Raw genomic sequence first — 9,749 nt, forward strand, 5'->3', positions numbered from 1 at the left:
GATTTCTCTACTTGCTTTATCTTATTCAGTATTAGTTACGAGAAATGATCACTCATAAAGTAGGTGATAATTTCTTTTAACTAATAATAAATAAGATAAATGGAAATAGATAAACCCTTTTCTAAAGGCAAACAAATCAATGACCCCCTTTGACTACAAAAGCCTTCACATGATTGAGGATCTTATTTATTATTTCAAAGATGTTGGAGGAATCATAAATAAATGGTGTGGAATCCGGGGAATAAGCCACAATAGCAACATGTACTCCTGTTTTAATAGAAAATTTGTGTGCTTCATCGACAACACTTGCTCATATCTTTTTGAAAGCTACTAAGCATTTTACTTTTATATACTATCACCTTCTGTTGAGTCTTTCCTCGGCGCACAATATTAATTTTGTGTCATTAAAAATTGGTTTGGTGAATGAAGATGGATTGACACAATAGTTTTGAGATATTTGGTGAACAAATTGATAGGAAAGAAACAAATTACAGAAATATATTGTTCTGTGAGTAAAACACAATGGAGAAGAAGAGAGGACTGATAGAAAAGAATTTTTTTATTGGCTGAAAAAAAAACTGCAACGCAGTCATTTTAATAAGCAAAAACATAGTAAATATTAAGCTAAAATATAGTAAATATCCAACAAGATTTTCTCCTAAAAACTAGGTAACAACCCACGGTTAAACTACTTCCTAAAGACTAGGACATACAAAACAGATAAGAATTTATTTTCTAGCAGAACTCTAATTTACTAAACTGAATTATTAAAACTAACACCCTCCCTTGAACTAAAAGCTCTCAAGCTTCAGTTTAACTTCAGCTTCTTGAACTCTTCCATTGTGTTGATGCCTATCAACCTCCTCAGCTTTTGGAAAGGGAGAGACCTGAGAGGTTTAGTTAATAAAAATCTCTGCCAACTGATCTTCACTTCGGCAGTACTGTAGCTCTACTGTTCCTTCGTTATTGAGATCTCGCTGGAAATAATACTTCACTTCGATGTGCTTGCTTCTTCCATGTTGAACAGGATTTTTCGATAGCTTAATGGCAGAGTTGTTGTCGCAGAAAATTATAGTTGCTCCTTTTTGTTTGAATTGTAGTTCTTCAAGAATTTTCCTCAACCAAATAGCTTGACAAGCACAGGCTGTAGCAACAACAAATTCTGCTTCAGTAGTCGATAAAGTGACAATTTTTTGCTTCCTGGAAGACCATGAAATAACCCCTGTGCCTAGCACAAAAACATAGCTTGAAGTGCTCTTTCTGTCGTCTTGATCACCTGCATAATCACTGTCAATAAAACCAATCAAATCAGATTTTTCACCCTTCTTGTAGAACAAACCGAAATCCTTAGTTCCTTGTAAGTAGCGAAGGATTCTCTTGGCAGCTAGCAGGTGAATTTTCGTCGGGCTCTCCATATACTTGCTTATAAGACTTACACCATACATGATGTCGGGCCTTGTTGCAGTAAGATACATCAAATTACCTACAATTTGCCTGTAGAGTGTGTTGTCTACCTTAGATCCTCTTCCAGCTTTGTTTAGATTTAGGCCAAACTCAACTGGAGTATCGGCGGAATTGCAATCCTTCATCTTGAATCAGTTTAAAATTTCCCGCACATATTTCTTTTGGGAAACAAAAATACCATCATTAGATTGCACTACTTCAAAACCAAGAAATAATGCATCTTACCAAGATCAGACATCTCAAATTCATCCATCATAGATTTCTTAAAATCAGAAAACATGGCACCATCATTCCCGGTAAATATAAGATCATCAACATATAAACACACAATGAGCATTTTCCCAAATTCTCCAATTTTAACAAAAAGTGAGTGCTCATATGGACATTTCAGGAAACCAACTTTTAGAAAGTAAGCCTCAATGCGACTATACCAAGCTCGTGGAGCTTGTTTTAGTCCATAGAGAGCCTTTTTCAACTTGTATACCTTATGCTCATCTCCAATTTTAATATAACCAGAAGGTTGTTTCATAAATACCTCTTCCTCCAAGTATCCATGTAGGAAAGCTGATTTGACTTCCAATTGAAAGATAGGCCACAAATTTTGTGCCGCCAAGGCAATTACCATTCTAATGGTGTCATGCCTTGCGACTGGAGCAAACACTTCAGTGTAGTCCACACCATGCTCCTGCTTATATCCCTTAGCCACCAATCGCTCCTTATACTTGTCAATTTCACCATCTTCTTTCAATTTTGTCTTATAGACCCACTTGACACCAATGGTTTTCTTCCCCTTCGGAAGATATGATAACTCCCAGGTTCCATTTATTTCAATAGAATCAATCTCATCATCCATAGTTTTCCTCCATTTCTCCTTTGTGACAGCATTCTCCAAAGTTGTAGGATCGCAATTTGCAAACAATGCAAAATGGGAAACATCTTCATTAACATCAATTCCTGTTACCTTATAATCCGTCATCCACGCGGGCCTTCGGCGAGCACGACGAAGAGGCTGTTCAGCTGCATCAGTTTCTTCTAAAGTTGCTGGTACAGTTTCAGCAGTTGGTGAAATTTCAGCAACAGCTGGTAGAATTCCAACAGTTGTAGAAGCTGAATTCTCTGCACTTTCGGGCATCGCAGCTACTTCTTCGGCTCCAGTATCAAACACAATTGGAGTAGACTTCTCCATACTCCATTCCCAAGTGTTTTCTTCATCAAAAATGACATCTCTGCTGGTCACAACTTTCTTTGTCAAAGGATTGAACAGCTTGTACGCCTTGGATGTGTCGCTAACACCAATAAAAACACATCTCTCACCTCTATCGTCAAGCTTCTTTCTTTTTGCTTCTAGGACATGTGCATAAGCAATGGACCCAAAAATTTTAAAGTGGTCTACTGTCGGTTTCCTTCCGCTCCAAGCTTCCTCAGGTGTAACATCTCGAAGAGCAAAAGTGGGACATCTATTCAAGATGTGAATGCTCCAATTCACTGCTTCCGGCCAAAATTCCTTTGGAACTCTTCCCCGAGCAAGCAAGCTACGAACCATATTGAGAATAGTTCTATTCTTCCTCTCTACCACACTGTTTTGTTGCGGTGTATATGCTGTTGTGAGCTCTTTACGAATGCCACTAGTCTCATAAAAATCAACAAATACCTTAGAGCAATATTCTCCTCCCCGATCTATCCGAAGGTTCTTAACAGTCCTTCCAGTCTCATTCTCCACACGAGCTTTGAAGATTTTAAATACATTAAAGGCCTCCAACTTTTCTTGCAGAATATACACCCAAGTCTTCCTGGAATAATCATCAATAAAAGTAATAAAATACTTTTTACCTCCATTCGAGATCGGCGTTATTGGCCCGCAAATATCTGAGTGTACCAACCCCAATACCTCTTTGGCTATCCATGACTTACTTTTCGAAAACTGAGAACAAAATGTTGTTTGCCAACAACACATTCTTCACACACTTCGCAGGGAACAATAATTTCAGGAAGCCCCGTCACCATACTCTTCCTTTGAAGGATCTTCAAGCCACCAAAGTTCAAGTGACCATATCGAAAATGCCACAACCATGATTGGGTTTTTCACATCTGCCATAGAACAAGAATGAACATTTTCAATCTTCAAAGGAAACAACCTATTTTGACTCATTTTCACAATAGCAATAATTCCTTTAGAAGAATCAGAAATTTCACATGCATCATTCCTTAAGATGATGACATATCCTTTTTCTAACAGTTGACCGACACTCAGCAAATTGCTTTTCAAAGCTGGAACATAGAACACATTAGATATGATCTCCACACACCCATTTTTGGTTCTAAAATTTATATTGCCCTTTCCCATCACATTCACAGTAGATAGATCACCAAAACTAACTGTCGATCGAAAGATTTCATTTAAATAAGTAAAAGAAGACTTACTTCCCGTCATGTGGTTACTACAACTGGTATCCACATACTAAAGAGCTTGTTGGTCAGGCTCTTTTTCAACATGAATTGCCATTAACAAAGTTTCTCCTTCTTTGTTCTCAACGAAATTTGACTTCTCTTGTTTCTCATCAGGCAGCCTAGTATAACAATCAGAACGATAATGACCAAATTTATGACAATGATAACATTCTACCTTGGATTTATCGAAATCCCTTCCTCTGCCTTTACTGTAGTCATTACCTCTAAAATTTCCACAGCCTTCTTTGTTGCCTCCGTCTCTATTTCCACGATCTGCTCTTCCTCTTCCTCTTCCTCTTCCTCTACCTCTACGTCTACCCCTTCCTCTAGAATTAGAAGAAATAAAAGTAGAAGCCTTCAAGGCCTGCTCCTCAGAAGTTGAATTTCGATTCATCTTCTGTTCATGTACCAATAAGGAGCTTTGCAATTCATCAAGCGATAACTCATCTATATCTTTTGAATCCTCAATGGAGCAAACAACATAATCATACTTCGGCGTTAAAAAGTGCAATATCTTTTCAACAATTGTGACATCGTTCATCTTCTCTCCATGGAATCGCATTTTGTTGCTAGTCTCCATCGTTCTAGCACAGTAACTCATTACAGACTCTCCTTCCTTCATCTGCAAAGTCTCAAAATCCCTTCTCAAGGCTTGAAGTTGTGCGCGCTTCACACTAGCAGTACCTTGATATTTCTTTCTCATGGAGTCCCATATATCCTTGGAAGTTTCTTTAGAAAGAATAGTTTCCGAGATAGGACGCTCAATAGCTTGAAAGAGGTAATTTTTTGCCTTCAAATCTTTCAACTTTCTTGCTTCGAACTCCATCTTTTGAGCATTCGTCAAAGCCTCGACTTCCGTTGGAGCGCCGATGTCATCCTCGATAATTTGCCAATACTCTTTTGACCGTAAAAAATTTTCCAATCAGAATACTCCAAAGGTCATAATGACCATCAAAACGAGGAATGGCTGCTTGCATGAAGTAGCTCTCTAAAGCCATAAACTCACAATATCTCTCTTTGTTTTCTTTTTGAAACTCACCTGCAGCTCAGATGCCACTGATAGGAAAGAAACAAATTCCAAAGATATATTGTTATGTGAGTAAAACACAATGGAGAAGAAGAGAGGACTAATAGAAAAGAATTTTTTTATTGACTGAAAAAAACTACAATGCAGTCATTCTAATAAGCAAAAACATAGTAAACGTTAAGCTAAAATATAGTAAATATCCAACAAGACTTTCTCCTAAAAACTAGGTAATAACCCACGTTTAAACTACTTCCAAAAGACTAGGACAAACAAAAAAGATAAGAATTTATTTTCTAACAGAACTCTAATATACTAAACTGAATTATTAAAACTAACAGAAACTTGCTCACTTTATAGGTGATGATATTGATTTTTATTCCATGGTTATTCAAAGTACATAAATGAATTTCCTATTACGTATTTTGTTTAGAGATTTACAATCCTTTAAATATATTTTGACTCGATTTTAATGATAAATGAGTTACATTTTCCTCCCCAATAAGTTATCTTTTATTTAATTTTTTCCAATTTTAAAGGTACATGAGTTATATTTTTTCCATTAAAGTATCTTAGAATTTCCCTTTAATAGATTATTGAGCTTTTAAGATGGACATTTTTAATTTTATTCTAGATAATTTTATCTGATTTGGAGTAGGCACATTCATAATTTTTTCATTTTTGGATTATATGGTCAATTTGAGTAATATTTGTACGATTTTATGTCCTCTACTTCAACAAGAAGTGATGTGCTGGAATTCAAAAACCGAAATCATGTAGATTCAAAAATAGTGTAAAAATAGATGATACAACTTGGATGGAAAAAACGTAAATCATTTACCTTTAAAATACAGTGGGCTTGTTCAGAAATCAACTATTGTCATATTATTCATATGCAAGTAGAAAGTCAATATACTCTATTCTATTTGTTTCGATTTACATGTTACAAATGAAACCAAGAGAGTGCATTTAATTCCTACATAGATTTAAAATATTTTGAGTTGTTAATTATACTAATTTATAGGACTATTGACATAATCTTATTGAATTTATATGTTACTCTCTGTTCCTTAATTTGTGAGACATACGCTAAATTTCGAAAGTCACTTGATTTTAATATGTTTTTAATTTTTAATTATTGTGATTTATATAACTCATGATTTAGAAATAACATATATGTTATTCTTAGTGCACAAATATTTGGTTTATGTATCTATTGTTCTTCAAATTGTGGTTAAGGAGGTGGATAGAAAGTGTATAGATTTATTTTGGAGTATCCCAAAAGACAAAAGTAAAGTAACATTGGTCGCATGAAATAGAGTCCGTCAAACTAAAAAAATGGGGGAGGGGGTTGAACGTAAAAAGTTGCACGATATGAAACTATGTTGTAGTGGGGAAACTTATTTGGGTACTCATTACTTAGAAAGAAGTTCTTAGAGTTAAGTGCGTAGATGAAACCTACCTAAAATAATGATGAATATTTTCTGTGTACATACAAAACCAAATGATAGTAGCTGGTACTGACAGACCCTAAATAAACTAAACTAGGTACAAAAAAATGATATCAACAACACAGATACACTTTGAAATTTGATTTAGGATATTCGATGAGTCAGACCCTAAATATAAATAGTTTAGTTGCCGGTAATAAATGTTCATAGTTTATTGCCAAAATATAGAAATTTGGTATTTTTCGTTTTAAGCTTTGTTTGAACCTGAAAATATATAAGTTATCCCCTATGGACCAACCACACCATTAATATGGTCGTCACGAACGACAATCTACAATTTTTCTGAAACCAAGTCACGATCTATAACCCAAAATCCATGGACTTAAGCAAAGGTAAAATGAGAAATTTAGTATATCCCATTCTGGGTCTCATTTGGACTTGAAATAGACACGTTTTCCATTCCGAACTAAGTCAAATCATTAATAATGTCGTCACGGTTATCCACAAAAAAAATTGGACAAATAAACAGTGTGATCACACTCATTATGTTTTTTGAGAAACATATTTTTGGTGGTCCAAGGCGTCTGATACATATGCTAGTATACACAATAAAATGGGTAAAAAATATTTCTTGCTTTGGACCTCGTTTGAATTTGAAAATGCTTAACATTTGCCCATCAAAACCAACGAACACCATTTAAAGGTAAACGATTTACGAGGTTTTCTTATCCTAGATATATAATCTAATATTTCTCTTCTTCTAAATGCATACATTTTTCCATTGTAGCACATCAGTTCATATTTATTAGTGGTCGTTAAATCCAACAAATATCACTAAAATTATCCATATAATTCAAAAAAAAAAGGAAAAATTACGACCGTGCCTACTCAAAATTAAATAAAGTTTTAAGAATATGATTAAGAATATCCTATCTTTAAAGCAGAGTAGTATATTAAAAGAAAATTATAAATCTTTAACGGAAAAAATGTAACTCGTGTACCTTTAAACTATAAAAAAAATTAAAATTGGAAGATGAATGTAAAAAGCATAACTCATGTATTTTTAAAATTGGATTCAAAATATATTTTATAGATTGCAAATCTCAAAGAAAAAAAATAACAAGAAATTCATATATAGACTTAACTTAACCACGAAATAAAAACAAACATCATCACTTATATAGTGGGCAAATTTCTTGACAAAGCTTATCTAATTTATTATTTCAAGCCATATTAATTCACAAACACTTTTGTAATAGCACAAATTCAGATAATGCACCGACAGAAGACTCAACATAAGGTCATATTATCTATAGCAAAACTCTTTGTAACTTTCAAAAAGCTATGGGCAAGTGTTGTCAAGGAAATACACGACCTTTCTATTTATAAAGGATCACATGTTGCTATTGTTGCTTAATCCCAGGGTGGTGTACCATATGTTTACAATTCCTCGAGCAGCTTTGACACCATAAATAAGTTCCTCAATGATGTGAAGGCTTCTGCGGTCAAATGGGGTCATTGATTTAAATGTCTTTAAACAAGGATTTCTCTACTTGCTTGATCTTTTTTAGTATTAGTTACGAGAAATGATCACTCATAAAGTAGGTGATAATTTCTCTTAACTAATAATAAATAAGATAAATGGAAATAGATAAACCCTTTTCTAAAGGCAAACAAATCAATGACCCCCTTTGACTACAAAAGCCTTCACACGATTGAGGATCTTATTTATTATTTCAAAGATGTTGGAGGAATCATAAATAAATGGTGTGGAACCCGGGGAATAAGCCACAATAGCAACATGTGATCCTGTTTTAATAGAAAATTTGTGTGCTTCTTCGACAACACTTGCTCATATCTTTTTGAAAGCTACTAAGCATTTTACTTTTATATACTATCACCTTTTGTTGAGTCTTTTCTTGGCGCACAATATTAATTTGTGTCATTAAAAATTGGTTTGGTGAATGAAGATGGATTGACACAATAGGTTTGAGAAATTTGGTGAAGAAATTTGCTCACTTTATAGGTGATGATATTGATTTTTATTGCATGGTTATTCAAAGTATATAAATGAATTTCCTATTATGTATTTTGTTTAGAGATTTACAATCCTTGAAATATATTATTACTCGATTTTAATGATACATGAATTACATTTTCCTCACCATAGGTTATACTTTTTTTTTAATTTTTTCCAATTTCAAAGGTACATGAGTTATATTTTTTTTCCATTAAAGTATCTTAGAATTTCCCTTTAATAGATTATTGAGCTTTTAAGATGGACATTTTTAATTTTATTCTAGATAACTTTATTTGATTTTGAGTAGGCACATTCATAGTTTTTCCATTTTTGGATTATATGGTCAATTTGAGTAATGTTTGTAAGATTTTATGTCCTCTACTTCAACAAGAAGTGATGTGCTGGAATTGAAAAATCGAAATCATTTAGATTCAAAAGTAGTGTAAAAATAGATGATACAACTTGGATGGAAAAAACGTAAATCATTTACCTTTAAAATATAGTGGGCTTGTACAGAAATCAACTATTGTCATATTATTCATATGCAAGTAGAAAGTCAATATACTCTATTTTATTTGTTTCGACTTATATGTTACAAATGAAACCAAGAGAGTTCATTTAACTCCTACTTAGATTTAAAATATTTTGAGTTGTTAATTATACTAATTTATAGGACTATTGACATAATCTTATTAAATTTATATGTTACTCTCTATGCCTTTATTTGTGTGACATACGCTAAATTTCGAAAGTCACTTGATTTTAATATGTTTTTAATTTTTAATTATTGTGATTTATATAACTCATGATTTAGAAATAACATATATGTTATTCTTAGTGCACAAATATTTGGTTTATGTATTTATCGTTCTTCAAATTGTGGTTAAGGAGGTGGATAGAAAGTGTATAGATTTATTTTGGAGTATCCCAAAAGACAAAAGTAAAGTAACATTGGTCGCATGGGATAGAGTCCGTCAAACTAAAAAAATGGTGGAGGGGGTTGAACGTAAAAATTTGCACGATATGAAACTGTGTTGTAGTGGGGAAACTTATTTGGATACTCATTACTTACAAAGAAGCTCTTAGAGTTAAGTGCGTAGATGAAACCTACCTAAATTAATGATGAATATTTTCTGTGTACATACAAAACCAAATAATAGTAGCTGGTACTGACAGACCCTAAATGAACTAAACTAGGCACAAAAAAATGGTATCAACAACATAGATAGACTTTGAAATTTGATTTAGGATATTCAATGAGTCAGACCCTTAATATAAATAGTTTAGTTGCTGGTAATAAATGTTCATAGTTTATTTCCAAAATATAGAATTTTGGTATTTT

General features: G+C 33.4%; 2 protein-coding genes across 2 annotated transcripts; both read right to left on the reverse strand.

Moving 5' to 3' along the window:
- Positions 1–896: 896 nt before the first annotated feature.
- Positions 897–1,589, reverse strand: LOC138342095 (secreted RxLR effector protein 161-like). Its single transcript, XM_069294281.1, has one exon. The coding sequence runs from the start codon at positions 1,587–1,589 to the stop codon at positions 897–899; it is 693 nt and encodes a 230-aa protein (XP_069150382.1).
- A 2,333-nt stretch (positions 1,590–3,922) lies between these two features.
- On the reverse strand, positions 3,923–4,738 carry LOC112940875 (uncharacterized). Its single transcript, XM_026029087.2, has one exon. The coding sequence runs from the start codon at positions 4,736–4,738 to the stop codon at positions 3,923–3,925; it is 816 nt and encodes a 271-aa protein (XP_025884872.2).
- Between the last annotated feature and the right edge of the window lie 5,011 nt (positions 4,739–9,749).

Source organism: Solanum lycopersicum, chromosome 2, assembly GCF_036512215.1.
Source record: "Solanum lycopersicum chromosome 2, SLM_r2.1".
Classification (NCBI taxonomy): Eukaryota; Viridiplantae; Streptophyta; class Magnoliopsida; order Solanales; family Solanaceae; genus Solanum; species Solanum lycopersicum.

Excerpts from the sequence above, each read along its gene's own strand:
- LOC138342095 (XM_069294281.1), bottom strand. The coding sequence starts at position 1,589 with ATGAAGGATTGCAATTCCGCCGATACTCCAGTTGAGTTTGGCCTAAAT.
- LOC112940875 (XM_026029087.2), bottom strand. The coding sequence starts at position 4,738 with ATGGAGTTCGAAGCAAGAAAGTTGAAAGATTTGAAGGCAAAAAATTAC.